Genomic DNA, 20283 nt, shown 5'->3' with positions numbered 1-20283 from the left:
GTGTGTTGTCTTTTACAAATCTGTTTTTGAAAGGAGTTAAGAGCACTGAACACACTCTTCCTTCCTTGTTCACTTTACAAAGGTTTTATTTAGAGAATATGTATAGAAAAGTGCTAGATTCGTTCAGCTTTGACCTACCATTTTATTTTGCCTTCTTTTTGCCTCAGAATGACAATCTCTTTATGGGTTAGTGAGGGGGGAAACACCGAAGGACTTTAACAAAAACCTTGCTTCATAAAGTTGTGATATTTAATTTGTCAAGTCTTCACTGTAAAATTTTCTCTTTAAGAGCAGGAATGGTCTCTCACCTTTCTCAGTTTTAGGGAACACCACTTTGGTCCAATAGATTGCCTCAATGAAACAGCATAATGTAACAGCATTTGTGATTCTGTTGTATCAGAAAAACAAAATTATAGTAGTTTAAACACATTGGAATATAGGATAATTGGCTCAGAATATTCTTTAGCTCTCTAAATTCATTTCATGTATGATCAATAACACCGAACATTACAGAGGGGTGTATTAAATATCAAGACCTCCAAGGTTTAGACTATACAATAGCTTTTGGTTTTGTTCCACATCTTGGAATTGAACAAAGCTGAGTTCTTCGTAGTATAAATTATAGGCAGTGAGGCAGCAAGTCCAAAGATAATGTGCAGTTTTGAAACTTACATTATTACCTAATTGAGTTTGCGTTTGTAGTTTACTTCCTTTGAGTCACTAGGCCATGGCCAAGAGGCCAGCACCTTTTCATAGCTGAAGAGCTATAATAAGAGCATGAAATCTGTAGCTACTGTGCCTTAAAAAAATTTTAATTGTAATATATAACCAAATTTACAATCTTAACCATTTTTAAATGTATAGTTCAGTAGTATTGAGTACATTTACATTGTTGTGTGGCCAATCTCCAGAATTTTCTTGCAGTCGCTATTTCTTGAATGGTGGGTTTTGTCAGACATCTGCCTTGATGTTCATAATATTCCATTGAGGTAGGTGGAGTAATGGATAAACATAGAACTTAACAGCAGAGTGCAATTGAGATGTAGGAAATTGAAACTGACAAACCAGTAAGGAAATGTTATGATGTCTGTTTCTTTTAAACTTTTTTTAAATTGTGAAGTGTGACAGAACACAAAAATGTACACACCTTTGTGTACACAAATCAAGCAACTCTAACCACAGCCCAAGTCAGGAGAACAGAATGGTGCCAGCACTCCAGAAGCCCCTACCAGTCATTGGCCTGTCCCACTTCCCCCTCCAAGGTTCAACTGTCCTTGCTTTTAAGGTAATTACTTTGATTTCTGATTTTAATGCTTAATATATCTCTCTGGATAAATGTAGAAATACATACTCTTTTACATCTCTCTTGGATCTTCTGTGCATACATTTTGTGAGTTTTAACCTAATAAAGTAGAACTGCTAATTAGAACATGAAGGTTTTTGTTCATCACATCCTAATCAGCCCTTGTCAATCTTTAATTTTGCCTCTGTTCAGTTGAGCAGTGGTTTTTCATTGTTTTTCCTTTTCTATGTTACCAATGAGGTTGGCCTTTTGAAATCCTCTTCTTTATAAGGTTTTAGTTCTAGTCCATTTTTCTGTTGATTTTTTTTTTTATATTAGTACGAGTCGTTTCTTAGAATATGCCTAGGAATTTTTCGTTACTTGAATGTCTTTTTCAATCTTGTGTGCCAACAGATTTCTATCCCCCATTTAAAAGCTCTTTTCCTAAGCTGAGATGTGAAGATAGTCTCTTGTATTCTTTTCCAGAAGATTTGTTTTTATCTTTTATACTTAGCTTAGAAATTCATTTGTTGAGTGCAGTGTGAATTTTTTTGTTTAGGATTTTGTTTGGTTTGCATGTGTATACCTAATTGTCCCTGCACCATTTATTGAAAAGACCATCCTTTTCCTACAGCTGTGCAGTACTCCTGCAGTAAACCAGGTATCAATATAAGTGTATTCTTAACTCTGTTGTATTCCATAGTGTGTGTTGACTTAACATAACTTGAAGATATAATTAAGATATGGAAAAGCAAGTCCCTCTCCCCTCCCCATTATGTTCTTTAAAATCTTGGTTGTTTATGGCCCTTGGTTCTAAAACTTATATGAAAAAAAACAAAGTTGTCAGTAACAAGAAAAAGAAAGCTTTTCAGGCTTTTGATTGGTATTGAAACTATACTGGGAAAATTAGCACTTTTAAAATAATTGTCTTCTATGAACATGGTATATTCTTTGATTTATAGAGGTCTAGATCATCTTTAATTTCTGTTTTATAGCTGTTAAACGGGTCATGCACACTTTCATAAGTTTTATTATAAGGTATATGTTACTTTTGATAAATACTGCCTTATAAAATTTTATTTTCCAGTTGTCAGTATATAGAAAGTTTAGTTTTATATGTTGAGGTTGTGTTCAATAATTTGTTAAACTCATCCTAATATATTCATATTACTTTTATTAATGCCATCCTAATTGGGGAATAATTGCAGTTTAATTTCTAATGGTTATATGTTTAATTTTCTTGCCTTTGTTGCACTGGTTAGGACATCCAGTATAGTACTATGTAGAAAAGGTAACATCCTTGTTTTCTTCTCTCACATGGGAAATTTTTGGTATTTCACCTTTAAGTGTGTTTTAATGTAGATTTTTCTGTGGATATCTTTGATTAGATTGAGAACATATTTTTCAGTTGCCAATAAGTTTTTATCATGAAAAAGCTTTATCAAGTAATTTTTAAAATTTATTTAGATGATTTTGGTTTTTCTCCTGTATTCTGTTAACATAGTGAATTAGAGACTTTTTGTTCACAGTATAAACTAAATTTGCATTCCTGGACTAATGATCAGTGCTTGATAGAATTTGCTGGTGTAAACCATTGTGCCTGGATTTTTCTTTGTGCAAATGTTTTTAATAATATATTCAATTATTTTAGAGACACAGATTGTTTTGGTTTTTTCTTATGTCAGTTTTGGTAAGTGTTTAAGGAATTTGACCATTTCATCTAAATTTTCAAATAGATGAATGTAAAATTACTGCTAATATCACTTAATGATTATTTTAATGTCTGGATATTTCACATTTGATGTCCTCTTCATTCCTAAAATTGGTTTTCTATTTTTCTTGCATCTGTTTTTGTTTCTTCTCATTACCTTGCTCCTCATTTTCCTTCACAGTTTTTATCAATTTTGTTAGTTTTTCTTTCAAAATACAGTTTATGGTTTCGTTGACATTTTCTATAGTATGTTTTATCAATTTGTGTTAATTTCTTTTTATTTCCTTAAAGGAGAGAAGTGTCCTTTTTACTTAAATGTGTTGATTTCTTCTTTCCTAATATCTGAATTTAAAGTCATACATTTACTACAAGATTTAAGTTCCAGTCTAACAAATTTTGTTGTAAACTGTCATTTAGTTAATGCCTATTTTAATTTCATTGTACTTTCTTATTTGAACCATGAGCTCACGTTTCTTGATTTTCAAATATGGTGGTTTTCTAGTTATTCCTTTATTAATGTCTACCTTAAGTACATTGTATTCAGACACTGATTTTAATCCTTTGAAAATGGTTAAAATTTGCTGTGATCCTCTGTGTGTCCACATCCCTGAAGCTTGTTCTGTTACTTGCTAAAAAGGATGTACTATTGTAATCATGTAAATTTGCCTATTCTTTCGTGAACTCTCAATTTTTTATGTTTTGAACTCATATTAGGTATATGTACATTTGAACTTTTGGGGGAAATATCAGACTTTATTTTCAGTAGTGCTTTTTGTTAAAGCCTGTTTTCTCTGATTAGTAATAGTGTTCAATTAGCATTCTTAAGATGTTTTCGTGATGTTTCTTTTTTATCCTTTTAAGGTGTCTGACTTTGGATTTGTTTCATTTGGGATTTTTTAAAAATTCTCATCCATCTCTTTAAATATTGCTTCTGCCCCATTCTCTCTTTGCTCTCCTCTAAGATCTGATTAAGCATAATTAGACCTCTATTGACTGTATTCCTCTCCATTCTGTAAATTCTATTGACTCTCTTACCCGGTATCGCTAATCTAGTATTAAACGCATCCATTGAGTTTATGTTACTGAATACATTTTTGTCTTCTCCTCAACTTTTTTTAAGGTTTATAGGAATATAAAAAATAGAGACCTATGTCAGTGGGAGACTTACCATTTCATATCTTTGGACTATATGGGAATGATTTCTAGGTCTTTTAATGTATTAATTGAAATGGGTTTTATTTTATTCCTCACCTGAGGATATGTTTATTGATTTTAGAGAGAGAAACATTGATTGGTTGCCTGTTGTATGTGCTCTGACAGGATTGAACCTGCTACCTAGGTATGTGCCCTCACTAGGAATTAACACAACCACCTTTGGGTGTGAGGGAGGACGCTCCAACCAATTGAGACACCTGGCTAGGGTGAGTTTTATTATTTTATTTAAACTATTTATTGAAAAGACATTTCTCCCATTTAATTGGTACCACTATAGAAAACAAACCGTGTTGATCTACTTCTGAAGTCTCTATTTCATTCATTTGTGTGTCCTTACACCAGTACCACATTGTCTTGAAGTCAGGTAATGTAGTTCCACAACTTTGTTCAGTGGCCTTTTAATATTTACCCTGGGAATACAGGCACACGTGTCTTAGGCAAATGAGGATGTATGGTCACCTCACTTACAACTGACATAGGATTAATATCCAGAATAAGTAAAGTCTTAGAAGAAAAAAAATATTTTCATTAATCCTTAACCGAAGTAGTATTAATTACATATATGGAAAGGAACATACCTACCAGAGTAGCTAAAATGTGTTAGTGAGGATTGTAAAAACAAATTCATACATTGCCAGGAAGAAATCACCCTGGAAAACTGTTCAGCAGTAGCTGATGCAGTTGTAGATACATATCCCTGTATCTCAGCAATTCTTCTAGGTATGTTAAAGTTACTGTGCTCTAGTGTGGTCTGAAGTCAGCCACCAGATGTGTTGGTTCTGGAGGGACTCCAGTGCAGACCAAGTCACCCACAGTTTGTGTGAGGCATGGGCCACTTGGTGGGATCTACAAAACAATCTGTGGTTCATTGCTGCTTGTGTTGGGCTTGGGGCCTCTTGAAGCTAACCACAGTTCCAGGCCAAGACTTGTCATTGCTTATGCCAGACTTGGGGATAGCTTGTTGTTTCAGTGCTAGTTGAGATTGGTTGTCACTTGTGCTTGGCAAGAGGTACAGGACATGCAAGGCCAGCTGCGCTTGTCTGGGGTTGGTAGACCTTTGAGAGATTTTAGGAAAGTCCACAAGCATGAACCTAGGCAGGTTGCTTATGTGGATGGAAAGGTGGCTTGGACCAGGCGCGCAAGTAGGATAGGGCCTCAGGGAATTACCAGAGCGAGGTGTACAGTGTTAGCCAGGTTAATGGAGAGCAGAGATTTGGTGCCTTTCTGTGACTGCTGGTTGAATGGGGGAAGGGTTCAACAAAAGAACAGTGGTACCTGCCAGCATTTCCAACCCTCACGCTGTAGCTAGCCAACTCAGTGCTTTTCTGTATGTCCTTGGTGCCGATATAGGTGCTGCCCCCAGTGCTAGTGAGCAAGCAAGCCTGTTTTCAGGCCCCTCGATTGAGACTCTAGCAGCACTCTGTCTCACTTGGATACAATCGCCACAAGTTTTCACAGCCAGATGTTGTGGAGACTCCTCTTCCCAGCACTGATGCCCCAGGTTGGGGAGCCACATGTGGTGCTGGGAGCCCTCGCTCCTCAGGGATGACCTGATTCTTATTTGAGTTGGATTTTGGTTAATAAGGAAAATCATTGCAGTGATTTGATTTTTCCACTGTGCTTGTGTTATAAGGGTTCTAGAAAGCAATCAGTGGTCTATAGCAACTGAACAAATGCCCACTAAAGAAAAAGTCATATTCAAAAATAATAGGAAATGTCAGGGTGTAAAGTATATTCATTTTTGCCCCACTCTCTCCACAGTGTAGCATGGTTGGGAGAAAGCAGCCACCTATCTCCTAGTGACCTCTCTCAAATAATGGAGCAGAGCACTTACTTGTAGCATTCTAATGTGTCTAGGGCTGCCTGAAGACCTGGTCTCTGTTTCACTTAACTTGGCTCAGATCTCAGGCTTGGAAAAGCTACAGAGAGACTATAGACCTGGAGATGCTTTAGCAAGAAATGGGGGTAGAGGAACAAGAGAATATCTAAGGTTCTGAGAAGTCAGAGGAAAATCTGGAAAAAATAAAGACATTTAAAGACAGCCATTAACACCATTTTGTTCCACTCTGGTGATTACCTGAGACCCTGACTTACTTATGTGGCCTGAGCCTTTTTCCAGAGTAAAGTTCCCAAAACACCCAGTGGCCTGCAGGAGACCACACTAGAGCACCACCAGCCAACTCTATAAATGACACACCTGAAGGGTGAACTCAGCCCCATTAAAGCTCCTGCTGCATGGGGTCAGCCCTTACACAACAGCTCATATGCTGTAGCCAGGGCCGGTCCTCATAGCCAGTGCACCTGAGGATCAACCCCACCCACTGACATGCCAACAGCAAACAAGAGACACCTCACCTGGCTTAGGTGATAGGTAGATTGTGCCTCACAGGACACCTTCTACATAAGGCCACTCTGCTGAGACTGGGAAAGGTAGCAGATCTACTTCATATATAGAATCACACACAGAGTCAGCCAAAATAAAGACACGAACATGTCCCAAATGAAAGAACAGGACAAAACTCCAGAAAAAGGAACTAAATAAAAGCAGTGTGCCAGATACAGAGTTCAAAGTACGGGTTATAAGGATGCTCAATGAACTTTAGGGAAGAATAGACGAACTCACCGAGAACCTCAACAGAGAGAACCATGAAAAAGGACCTGTGGGAAATGAAGACTACAAGCAGAGGATTAAATCAGCAATGCAGAAGACATGGTAGAAAACACCAAATCAGGACAGCAAAATAATTTTTTTAAGTGATGAGAATTTAAGGGACCTCTGGTACATCATCGAGCATACCAACATTTGTATCATAGTTACCAAAAGGAGAAGAAATGATGGAAAACATCCCTAACCTGGTGAAGGAAATAGACCATACAAGTCCAGGAAGCAAACAGTTCCAAGGAAAATGAACCCAAAGAGGTACACACCAAAACCCATCCTAATTGAAGTACCAAAGATTCAAGGCAAAGAGAGAATCTCAAAAGTAGTGAGGGGGAAAACAATTACGTAAAAGGGAGCTCCCATAAGACACTCAGCTCAATTATATTTAAAGTTTTTGGGATCAAGAATTCTATACCTGTCAACATAGTCTTTCAAAGATGACCAGAAGTTAAGCGATTTCCAAGTAGAAGCTGAGTTCATTACAACTACATCTGCCCTGCAAGAAATGAAATCTTTCAAGGTGAAATGAAAGGTATTAGACAAACTCAAAGCTATAACATTTTTTCTTCTACAGGATTTCAAAGAAAAATAATTATAAGTCTATGTTAATGGGTATACAATATATAAAAATATAATTTGTAATGTCAACAGAGAGGTGGAACTATAAAACATTTTATATGCGATTGAGTGTGGGTATTAATTTTAAATGGGTTGTTACAACGTTAGCATGTTATATGTAATCTCTCTATTAACCAGAAAGAAAATAACTGTCTTCACACAACACTTAATAAGGAAATGTTCTGCGAAATGCACTAGGCGATTTCATCAAGCAATCATATAGTGTACTTACACAAACCTAGATGCTATATACACAGGCAATGGAATAGAATAGAGAGCTCAGGAAGAAATCCTTGCATAGGTGGTCTAATAATATTTGATACAGGTGTTCAATGGGGAAAGGAAAGTTTTTCTTCAAGTGGTCCTAAGAAATCAGAATAACCATGTGCAAAGTTGAACTCTTACCTAACATAGTATAGAAAAGTTAACTTTAATGGATCAAAAGCCTAAACATAAGAGCTAAAACTCTTGGGAGAAAACATAGGGGAGAAGCTCCATAAAATTAGATTTCTTGGCTATCACAACAGAAGCACAAGCTACAAAAGAAAAAATAGAGAAATCGGACATGAACAAAATTTTGTCCATTAAAGGATACTACCAACAGTGAAAGGGCAACCCAAAGAATGGAGAAAATATTTATAAAACACTTAATAAAAGATTGCTCTCCAGAATAAAGAACTCTTACAACTCAACACATAAAACAACCCAATTAGAAAATGAGCAACAAAGTTAAATAGACAATTCATCTAAAGATATACAAATGGCCAATACATACATGAGATGCTCACCATAACTAATCATTAGGAAAATGCAAATCAAAACCACAGTTAAGATAGTGCTCTACACCCATTGAGAAGATTATTATTAACAAAAAAGCAGAAAATAAATGTTTGGGAAAATGTAGAGAAATTCAAACCATGTGCATTGCTGGTGGGATGCAAAATATAGTGTAGTCACTGTGGAAAACAGTATGGTGGGTCCTCAAAAAATTAAACATGGAATTTTCATATGATACAGCACTTCCACATCTGGGTATATATCCTTAAAAGAACTGAAACAGGGACTCAGAGATACTCCAGGAGTCAGGATAGTGGTGGTGGTGGTACCTGGGGTCAAAAAGGTGGGTACATTTCACAATTTTGTAAAAGGCAATGAGCCCACCCCCAAAAAGTGAACCTTCTCTATATTTTACTTACCAAATAGTTTATACTTTGAAGTAAGGCTGGAAAATCTAAAAACACCACAGTAATTACTTTTGAGAAAAAAATCCTCAATGAGAAGACTAAAAATTGCATTTATTCTGCTTTTCCTCTCAGAAATAAAATAGTTCCAAATGCTTATTCTCCCGGGTGTTTTAAGACTGTACACCTAAATATGCCTACATTACTACTTTGCTGGTAGTAACTTTTCACAAAATAAAACATTCACTAGATATGAGTTAAATGTTCTTACAAACTTGTCATGGAATATCCATAATGTTTGGTAGATTTCTCATGTTTGAAATACTGTTTTGATGTAAATATGTATGCTGTTCACATCAAATTAACAAAATTTGAGCTCATTTAGAGCCATCAATTCCAACAGAACTTTTGAATCCCTAAAAATAAAAGACACACAGATAGGTATAGTATTTAATCGAAATATATTTGTCTAATATCTACAAAGTGTGAACATTTGGTCTTAAGAAAGCAGACAAAAGGCACAAGTTAGTACTACTACAGAGAAGCATTCATGCTACTGGATTTTATAAATATTCTTCAGAGTGGTACAGTAAAAAATAAAATAATAAGCAGTAAGCAAAAATCAAATGTTATATTTTTCCTTCCTTTATATTCTAGTTGTGTCTTGACCTCGTTTGTAAAGGCTGAGGACTGAAATTCAACTGAAACCATGGAACACTTAATCACAGTGGTTTTCTTGCTGCAGAGTTTGGGTCAAATAATAGAGATGCACAAAAAAAAAAAAAAAAAAAACACAGGAAATTCTTTTCCCCAAAACTAAATACAAGATTGAGGTTGTGGTTGTGCATGTTTAATTATATGCATGCGTATATTTAACTTCTAAAGCCCTTTTTTCATCATAAAAGTAGTGAAGTCTCCATATGACTTGTTTTCTACTGTAAAAGCAGCAGCTTCTAAAAAAATGTATGACTAGTGCTTTGAGCAGGAGAAACTGTCAGTTTCTGGGGCAAGTAGATGAGAGGCAAACTCCAAGGTGGGCCTGGCTCTAGGTTCTCCCAGAGGTGCTCCACCCTGAAAGGCTCTGGCATAAACCTGGAATAGATTTCTGCCCACTCCCATTCAGCAGAAAATAGCCGTTTATCTTTCTGCAGTATGGACAGGTGAAATGCCGTGGGGTGAGAGGTGGGAATCATAATAATTTTGAAATGACAGGAACGAGCCATTTTCTACCAGATGGATATCAGTTGGGCCATGCCAATCCCCTCCCCCCCGCCCCTTTTTTTTTTGACAGGAGCTGACTATGTGAGAATACTTTTGTAAGTGCAAAACATTTTTGGCAGAGTAAAAAATAGAAAAGGCCAATCATTGATAAAAAGGAGCCCATAATTACCCACTTAACTCTTGGTTAGTGCAGTATTTACATGTGTAATAATCAGCAGACATGTATACAATGGCAGGTGTGTGAACATATAGTATGCCAAGAGCTCACAACTGTACACACACATGCCCCAAATGGCTCTTGAATAAACTTAATCGTATAGCAGAGTCTGGAGTACATTTTTCACAGTATAGAATTTTTCAGGTACCATTTCTTGAATGATATCAAGCGATCTCAGTGAATACCAACAGAACCTTGATACTGTACCACTTTAATTCCTACAAAAACGGGGCTCTTCCTGAAGGCTCTGCACCTCCACCCGGTCAGTGTGCCTTCCACAGGGGATTGAAGTAGACCCAGCCATCACCCTGTAAGAGAAGGGAGGAGACGTTACACAGAGACCTCTCAGCAGGCAAAGGGGAGGAACAAGAGTCCAGGCTCTGTAGGTTGGAAGCTTAGTACCATGCAAAGCACTGTTAGCATCTGTCGGGACCACCACCAGTATGTGCATCAGCCTTGTTCCTGGTATCTCAGCTGTGCCAGGCTGGTGGTCTCACTACCCCTCCTCAGCTTTTAAAGCCCATATGATCTTCGCATGCTAGCATTTTAGGAGGAAATCCCACAAAAATTAACAAAAGAGGGGGGCTCTGTTGGTTTATATCAAGGAAGATTAAGAGGGAGGAGCGTTTTTAAACAGCAGGACAGGGTGGGGGTGGGTGCGTGTTGGAAGAACAAACAAGAGAGAAAAGCGGAGACCTGCATGTGAGGAATTTGCCCAAACCAGTGATTTACAGCCTATCAGCCTGGAGGGGAATGTCCAACAAAAGCTCTCACCAGCAGGATAGTCACACATCAGCGCACACTAGAAATACCACCAATCCAACACCAGTGAGAAACGGCAAGAATCAGGATGGTGCACTCAGCCTGGTGCTAGGCTAGAAGGGCATATACTGAATGATGATGATTCTGGTTTGGGGGTGATTTTTATTCTTTACATATCCTCAAGCCTTCTGTTACAAACACGGGGGCTTTTATTAAACTCAGCAGGGAACAGTATGTTTTCTTTTGTCATTTTGTTTTTGTGCATCTTTCCACAGAAGCCAGACAAGCTAGTCTCAGAGAGCCTGGTGCTAGGCTAGAAGGGCATATACTGAATGATGATGATTCTGGTTTGGGGGTGATTTTTATTCTTTACATATCCTCAAGCCTTCTGTTACAAACACGGGGGCTTTTATTAAACTCAGCAGGGAACAGTATGTTTTCTTTTGTCATTTTGTTTTTGTGCATCTTTCCACAGAAGCCAGACAAGCTAGGCTCAGACCAGATTCACCTCACAGAAGGATCCTTAAAGGATTGTGTGATGGTTAATTATCTATGTCAACTTGGCAGGCCATGCGTGGCCAGATTACACAATTTCTGGGTGTCTGTGTTTTTGGATGAGATTAGCATTTGATTAGTGAGCTCAGCAAAGGAGATTGCCTTCCCCATTGTGGGTGAGCATCATCCAACCTGTTAACCTAAAAAGAAAATAAGTGGGAGAAGGAGGAATCTGCCTTGTTTTCTGCCTCCTTGAGTTGGGACATCTCATCTGCCCGGACAGGGATTTATACTATCGGCTCCCGGTCCTCGGCCTTCAGACTTGGACTAAATTACACCATCAGCTTCCCTGGGGTCTCCAGCTTGCAAATAGCAGATCCTGGGGATTTTCAGCCTCCATAATCCATGAGCCAGTTCCTTGTAATAAATCTACATGCAGTTATGTCTCCTATTGGTTCTGTTCTGTTTCTCTGGGGAACCCTGACTAACAATACAGATTCATCTCACCTGGGCAAGGTTTCCAGACAAGATTCCCACTCAGAGTCTCATAAAGGCAGAGTCTCTAACAGGCCTTCTGCCTGAGCCAGAATCCAACCTTGGAGTCTTGCCTCCACAGCCACAGCCCCTGCCTCTGGGGGGACAGGGGCTACTTTCTGCTCCTGACCTGGAGTCTACCTCACGGTTACTAACTCACCCAAGGCCTTCTACCTACACAGTAATCCTTCCTTGTTGCAGGTCAGGCCTACCAGCACCTGAGCCAAAGAAAGCCCAGACAGGTTTCAATTGGTTCTCAGTGTTTACATTTTTAAAAATTCCTTCATACCATGTGAAAACTTGTGAAGAATTGGACAGTTTGTGATCACCTGGAGGTAAGTGGCATCAACCCTCTTTAGATACAGACTCACGTCTGCCCCAGTCCTCCCAGCCTGTTTCTCGTGGATGCTGCCGGCTCCTGAGGGCCTGCCTTAAACTGGCCTCTGACTCCCGTTATTCCCACTTCTGTTCAAATGCTTCCCAGTTGCTCCACAAACCATTTCAAGAGCATAAGAGCCTCAACTGAGCACACAGTGCCTTGCCCATTGCCCAGGGGTGGGCACTCGTAAGGGTTTATTTCTGCCTTCGCATGTCACTTTCCTGGGTGGCAGCAGCAGCATTCGGGCACAGGACTCAGGCCGGCCTGTCCAGCATGTCTGTCCCATTTGGCCCACAGGAGGCAGAGCTCTGAAAGCAGTTCTGTCATGAAGGTCCCAGCTCACCCGGTGTGGAACGGGCAGCAGGGCACTTCACTGCAGCTAATGATAAAGTAGCAGGGGCCTGTTTCTCTGTATGACTAGGACAGCATCCAGGTCTGCCATCCCATGCCTCTCCCTCCCTGGCAGGCCGATGGGCTTTTCTGATGGAGGCTGCCAGAGGGACAGGGTGCTCAGTTCTGCCCAGAGGACGCCCTCGACCCAAGCTGGAGCCAAGCTATCCCACATCTTCCCAGGACCTCTCTTGCCCCATCTTTCTGTCTATCCAAACCACTGCATTAGCCAAACAAATCCATCTGCCCCTCAGGACAAGCACCCAAACAGGTGGTGAAGTTACCTCCTGGATAAAGTACTTGGGCTGCCATGGGGTGCGGAGGTTCTCTCGCTTCCGCTCCTCCATCCGCTGCTTGTCCTCCAGGCGCCGCTTCTGCTCGGTGGCGGCATCGATGTCCCCCAGCCGCAGGTAGCGGGTCACCTCCCGCCAGAGGTTCCTGGGGGTGACAGGAGAGGAAGTGGTCAGGCAGGGACAGCAGGCTCAAGGAGGGTCATCATCCATAAGGAGGGGCCAGAGCAGGGAAGAGGACATCTGGGCAGGCCATCCGTAGAGGTAGCTCATTGCAGGTGCCTCAAAGACTGCTAGAAGCAAGGATTTGAACCCAGGGCTACCAGGCTATGCTGCTGCTACAACAATAAAGCAGACGCTTAGATGGTGTTCACCATATTAACTCATATTTACATATAAACTCATTTAATCACAGTAACACAATGACATAGATGCTGTATTAGCATCCCCATTTTAAAGGGAAGGAAAAATAGGTTCACGTAAGGTGAAATGACTTGCCCAAGGTCAACGAGCTGATATATGGACAATGGCTGGTTTCCCATGGGGAAACCTGGTATTAGGAGTTAGAAGGGGGAGGGAGGGAGGAGTTGATTTTGCTGCAGGCTCTGTCACCTCACCCACATCTACACAGGAAGTTAATTCTCTGCCCCACTCATTCATTGTAAAAGGGCCTAGATTGGCTCCTATCTTGTGCAGTTTTTCTCGGATTTCCCAGGACCACCCCTGATTCATACACTCTGTTCCAGGGGGTGAGGACAGGAACTGAGGGAGAGCAGGGCACCATCACCCATGCACTTCCTCACTTAGCCACATCAGGATGAGGCGGGGCTGGGTCATATCACTGTCTTTTTCATCACCCACACCCTTGACACATCTGGTGCCAGGGGAAGGGCTGGGCATAAGGACATGTGGTAGGGGGGATGCTCTCAAGAGCAGGACCTCCCATGAAAAGCCTCATAAGACAGTGGCCCCAAGTTTAGAAGGCAGAGACGCCCAAGGACTAGAGAGGGGTAGTAGGACAAGAACTGGCCCCAGACAAAGCTCTGGCCAGACACGCGGGGACCCAACCAATAGCGCTACTAGGATGGGGACCGGTGGGGAGAAGTTGGGGGCTCATCTGGGGAAGTCTCTGAACTTCAAAAGAAAGGGCAGAAAGGTGAGGAGCCTTTAGGTGGGGAGGGTGGGAGCAGGTCAGTGAGAAAAGCAGAAAGTCCAGGAGAGCCTCATGGCAAAGGCCGGCGAGTGGCTGAGGCAGGATTGTGGCTGGCATCACAGGGCCCTGGGTCTGCCTTTATCCACCAGGGCCCTGGGGGCTCTGGGCAAGGCAGAACATCTCTCAGACCAAACTCGGCATCCTGAGCAAATGCATGGGTGTGGGCAGACAAATGCAAGTATCTTCACTCTTCCCTGATGGCTAGTGGTTCCCTCCCCTCCAAGGGGGCTCACCGAGGCCAGCATCACTGTGAGGGCTGGGAGAACTGGTCTAACCACTGCCCCCGCCCAGCCATGCAGGAAAGGCCTGGCAGACCTGCTGCGTAGTAGGCTCAGGTGTTCTGAACAGCAAGGGAACCCCTGGACCAGATACTCTACCACCTTCCAGGGCTGTTTCCTAGGGAACACAAGGTGGGCTGGACTCGGTTTCCCTGCCGTTCAGCTCCATGTTTCAGTAAAGTCTGCATACGTAAGCCAAAAAGAGGTGGCACCCCTCTGTCCTACTCCCATACCAGACCCCACCCCCACTCCAGGCTGAATTCTGAGTTCCCCTGGCTAAGAGAGGCAGCAAAGGGACTTGATGAGGAGTAGCTAACCTACTCCATATCCCTAGAACAACAACACAAGGGCATCAGTCCTGTTCTCAACTGCCAAACCAGCAACAACAGACATGCCATGGTAGTAACTGCAAGGTTCCTGACCCTGGAAAGGCTCCATCGGGGGCAAAGGGGGAGCTTTCTTCCCGCCCGCAGTCTGTCCCTTGTCCTGTGACTAGTGCCCGGTAGGCTGAGCTGAAAAAGCCAACGGGTGGGAGTTCACGCCCTCCATTTGGACACAGAGAAGGTTACACGGCCCCCAAACAGAAGAACGGGAAAGCGCGTGCTAATCCTACAACAAAGCAGAGGTTCCAGAGGTACTGAGGCCCTGGTTGTATTAAACTTAGTTACAACGTATGGTTTGTACGCACTGTTGCATCCGCCTCAATTTTACAGAATTCACACTTCCCATTGGTTACAAACTTCTGGTAAAGGCAAACCTTTCACCGAATCATCTGTTATTTCATTTTAATCCTACCTTGTATTTCTAAAGAGCAGCATATGCTTTTAGATAAGGCAAATATTTTCTGTAAAGGGCCAGACAGTAAACATCTTGGCTTGGCAGGCCATATGGTCTCGGTCCCAACTACTTAACTGCCATTGTAGCAGGAAAGCAGCCATAACCAATAAACATGGCTATGTTCCCATAAAATTTTACAGATATTAGCTACAGGCTACATTTGGCCCTGGGCCACCATTTGCTGACCTGGTTGAAAAATCAAATGGGCATATTCCAAGCAGCGTCTGCCCATGTGCCTGCGTACACATCACTCGAAGGGGTCGCAGCATATTCATGCCGTAGCGCAGACATGTGAACTGGTCAGATACTCTTACTTAGCCGTTTCCTCCTGCTAAACAGGCAGGTGATTGCTTTTTCTTTTGTTTGTTTAGGTTTTTAAATAGATATATTTATACTAGAGGCCCGGTGCACGAAATTCTTGCGGGGGGGTAGGGGGTAGGGCGTGTGTGTGTCCCTTAGCCCAGCCTGCACCCTCTCCAATCTGGGATGTCCGACTGCCCGTTTAGGCCCGATCCCAGTGGGCAGTTGGACATCCCTCTCACAATCCAGGACTGCTGGCTCCCAACCACTCACCTGCCTGCCTGCCTGATTGCCCCTAACCGCTTCTGCCTGCCAGCCTGATCACCCCCTAACCACTCCCCTGCCAGCCTGATCGACACCTAACTGCTCCCCTGCTGGCCCGATTGCCCCTAACTGCCCTCCCCTGCCAGCCTGGCCACTGTCACAATCCGGGACTGCTGGATCCTAACCGCTCGCCTGCCTGCCTGATTGCCCCTAACTGCTTCTGTCTGCCAGCCTGATCACCCCCTAACTGCTCCCCTGCCGGCCTGATTGATGCCTAACTGCTCCCCTGCCAGCTTGGTTACCCCTAACTGTCCTCCCCTGCTGTACCCCTAACTGTCCTCCCCTGCTCCCCTGATCGCCTCTTGTGTCCACATGGGGGCGGCCATCTTGTGTGTTGGAGTGATGGTCAATTTGCATATTACCTCTTTCTTATATAGGCTATAAATATATATTCAATTTTATGCTTGAAACTTTTTCTGAATTTAAGAACTGTCCCTTAGAATAGATTCCCAGAAATACAACACTGATTAAACTGAATGAATGATCCATGCAGCTAAACCTCACACATTCCTACTATATGCACAGGGCATTGAACGTCAATTTGATCAAACCCTTGTCAGTACTGAATTTTTAAAAATTATGTTGCTAATCTGGTAAGAAAGAAAAAAGTGCCTCGTAGCTTCACTGCACGGTTCTTTGATTACTAGCAACTCCCTGTGTTTAACTTTGTAATGAAGCAACAGGCCAGCTGAGTTGACAAACTCTTTGGGAACAGGCATTAAAAGTTTGCGGCAGACTGTCTTCACCCTCCACCCCCTACTGAAAGATTCAAAGGCTCTATTGCTCAATGACACACAGTGGGAAATCCAAATATCTCAAGTCAGAGCAGGATTCCCAGCCCGTTCCGTTCGCTGAGCTGTCTAAGGCTTCCTCTCTGGCCCCTGGGTCGAGCTCGGAGGGAAACAGCCTGATGCCCACCTGGACTCCATGGGCCCCTGCTTCTCCAGAGGTCTGATCTTCTTAGGGCACACTGGCAACGTGGTCGTGTCCACGACTTTGGTTTCTCCGTTGTTGTAGGTGAACTCTAAGGTGCCGTTCCATTCCCCGTGGACTTTACAAACAATGGTGTTGGTTGGGTTGTGCTTCACTTCTGCCGTGACCCTAAATGAAGGAAGGAATCAAAGGAACACGCTTTGCGACATTATAAAAAAACAGAGACTGGAAAAGGTGGACTCACATTGGGAGATTCTTTTTTTAATGGGGTGGCATGGAGAGGAATCGTTTTCTTAGTGTTTTGCTCAAAAGTCTAGCTTATAAAATGGGATCTAATGTCCCTGAACACAAAACGAAGGCATTGATGGAAAAACTGGTGAGAGATGAATCATGTCTACAGATCAGTTAATAGGCTAATCTAGTGAAAGCTGAGCAACACTATCTTCGTGCTTGGCCTTGCATGGATACCTTCTCCTGCTCACAGCAACCTTCCGCGGGCTCTAAAAGCACTGTGTGCAGGTTTGTGACCTCTCACTTCACCTGCCTGGCCCGAGGGGGCTCCGGGTTCCAGCTCTGGGTGAAAGCAGATCCCAGCTCCCTCTCTACCTGGGAACTTGCTGCACAGAGGAACACGCGAGAAATGGGGAGTGCTGCTCCAGGCAGCCAAGCGTAGGAGGCCAGCTCCTCTCTTCCTAACAGCCCAACTCAGGTTGAATTTGAGATTTCGAACCCAGGCTTGGAAGCTCTCTGCCTGAGCCTGAACACGGCCAAGGTTCCCAGGTGGCGAGCAAAGGCTCTCAGGCCGCATCAGGAGACATCCAGGCCACGCTCAGGGGAAAGGCATTAGGGGTGTGCTGGTAAAGGTTTAACAATGGCTGTCCAGGAGGGAAAACAACGGATCTGTTTGCCAATTTCCGTGGGGCCCCACCACCGCTGATTTCAAGCTGCCAACTTGATAGGAGGTGGAGCTGGAGAGCAGAGCACATGGTCACCCTGCGAGCCCCTGGGTCTGGCTCCAAAACGGCCACTGAGGGCGCCCACTTCCCCCGCGACAGACACTGTGACATCATACAGAACACTTCCCCCAAAAAAGGGCAGGGACAGGAGCCTGTTGTATGCGGATCTGCTCTGAAGGAGGGATTTTTATAACTGGAGCAATAAAAACAACGTTGTGCTTCTGCAAATAGCAGACCTCGCCTTCCATGTCTTAGGCTTGGGCTTCCCCAGCTCCTAAAGCAAAGATCTCACAGAGAATACAGGGTTTGGGAGACTTAAAGAAGCCAATTTAACATGAATGGGGTGCTCCCGGGCAGAGTCTGGGTTCACAGATCAAATTGCTTCAGATCAGAGAAACAGGCTGCGGCATCAGAAGGATGCGTTTACTGTAACAAACGGAAGTGTCTTTTTTCTCTGGTGTGTGTTTGCTACTACATCCCTAAATGATTTCACCATAAGTTTACATGAGAAGGGTTTAAAAAAACAAAAACAAACAAACAACCTGCCATGGGAGGGGGAAACAAAGCAGCACCTCTTTTGAAAAAAGATGTTAACTTTCTCTTGACTTTCAATGCATCCCATGGCGGGAACCCAATTTCTGGTGGAGACATGGACCCCGGGGCATCGTGATAAGATGGAGACGGAGCCTCCCCGCGCCGCCTACCTGTGGACTTTCCCTCCATAGAAAGGCTTCGTGTGGAATATCACGGTTGCCGAGTACCCGGTCTTGGCACAGTTGATGCTGACTTTTCCTCCGAGCTCCACCCAGGGGATGGTGAGGATGGAGCGGGCGTAGGCACTAGGCAGGGTGAACACATACTCCTCCCCGTGCTCCAGGAGCCGCAGCACACCTCCAGGGAGAGAGGAGGAGACGGTCAGGCACACCGACGCGAGAGGGGCAGCTGGGGATCCGGAGGCACGGGAGAGACCAAGCAGCTGCCTGCCAAGGGCACTGGTCGCCCCCCTCTGCCAAGGCTGGCTGCTCATTCGCAGGCATTTATGTCTTGTGCGCCCCACTGTGGGCCAGGCACCGAGAATACAAGTGAATAAGGCAGACCCCTGTCTGTCCTCAAGGACAGACCAGAAAGGTGGGCACTGACCAGTCACCAAGCAAACCCCAAACTGTAACTGTGATGAAGGTGGGAGGGAGAGGTGCCCGGGCCACGGAGGCCTCCCCTGGGAAGTGACCTGGAAGGGAGGTGTCCCCGAGGGAAGGACAGGTGAGCTGGGTAGGAGCTGAGTAGGCGAAGAGGGGGGAGGATTCCAGGCAGTGGGAAGAGCCAGTGCCAAGGCCAGGCGGTGGGAAAGAGCGCGGTGAGCGTGAAGGGGCTGAGAAAAGGGCCTGTGAGCACAAAGGGAGATGGTGTGTACAGTGTGGAGGCTGGCCAGGCCAGGAGGGGCCAGACCTTATGTCTGAAACTTCAAAAAAGCATGTTAAAGAGTTCTGCCATTATCCTGAGAGCAAGATCTTAACTTCTCTGCGCCCCAGTTTCCTCACCTGTGCCCCAGGGAAGCGGTCCCTGTGCCTCCCTGGGCTGTGGTTAAGGATGGGAAAGAGATTCTAAACCTCAGTTCCAAGCACACAGCCTGACACACCACCGGATCCTGCGGGGGTTTACATCCTAAGCCCGCCTTCCTCTCTAAAGCAGCTCTCAATGGGCGAATTCTTAACAGTGGGATTTCCATTTAGGAGGGGGGGGGGGGGGGGGGGGGGGGGGGGGGAGGCACCCTCCTGGCGCTCATCTTTAGAAAAACCTCTCCCAAACCAAGTGGCACTTCCCTCAAGTCCCCTGACACCAGTGAGCCCCTGAGCCAAGCTGCTCGGAAGGCATTAGCGAGACCACATTCCTTGGGCTCTGGGCTGAAATCCATGACTGTGCGCTCACTTATTAAATAACCTGCAAGGATGCCTGCTCAACCCAAACTCATATCTTTAGGGCTGCATTAAAAAGAATACCTGCCCCTAGCAGGAATAAAAGACCATATTAACACCAGGCATACAGATGGGATCCCAAGGAAAGCGCCTCTTTCATTAGCCTGTGAGCCGGGAGAAACCGAAAAATGCCAAAGCATCAATCTGCCCCCGTGGAGGTGAGTCTTAAATCCCACAAACGGATTTATCAATCAACACAAGGCCAGGCATTAAAACTTTAAATAATTTCATTCCCGATCTTAACCCGAGGAACCCAAATATTCTGATAGAACATTTTTCTGGAAAGCACAGAGTCACAGAGGGGAGGGGATTCTGGGGACCTGGGATGCAGCAGCAGCAGCGGCCACACACAGCACTGGGCCAAGGTGCCACTGCGCTTGCCGGGACTGATTGCCTTTCCCACAGACTCAAGAGGTTGTGCCATTTACTCAGCGCTTGTCCTGGTGTTTTAGGGGCAGGTGGGTTGCAGGAGCAGCTGAATGGGCCTCTGCTCCCAGCGGCTGGGCTGGGGG

General features: G+C 43.9%; 1 protein-coding gene across 1 annotated transcript in view; it reads right to left on the bottom strand.

The window, feature by feature from the left end:
* Positions 1–9105: 9105 nt before the first annotated feature.
* Positions 9106–20283, bottom strand: part of OSBPL10 (oxysterol binding protein-like 10) — a 206488-nt gene continuing 195310 nt past the window's right edge. Inside the window, exons 10-13 of the mRNA XM_014548387.1 lie at positions 18503–18689; positions 16828–17010; positions 12952–13105; positions 9106–10415 (exon numbers count right to left, since the gene is read on the bottom strand). Coding sequence (XP_014403873.1) covers positions 10371–10415; positions 12952–13105; positions 16828–17010; positions 18503–18689 — 569 coding nt within the window. The 3' untranslated portion in view covers positions 9106–10370. The remainder of the gene's footprint in view (positions 10416–12951; positions 13106–16827; positions 17011–18502; positions 18690–20283) is intronic.

This window comes from Myotis brandtii, unplaced genomic scaffold (assembly GCF_000412655.1).
Source record: "Myotis brandtii unplaced genomic scaffold, ASM41265v1 scaffold506, whole genome shotgun sequence".
NCBI classification, from domain to species: Eukaryota; Metazoa; Chordata; class Mammalia; order Chiroptera; family Vespertilionidae; genus Myotis; species Myotis brandtii.
Note: the sequence above shows the minus strand (reverse complement) of the source record. Positions and strands in the feature narration are given on the sequence as shown.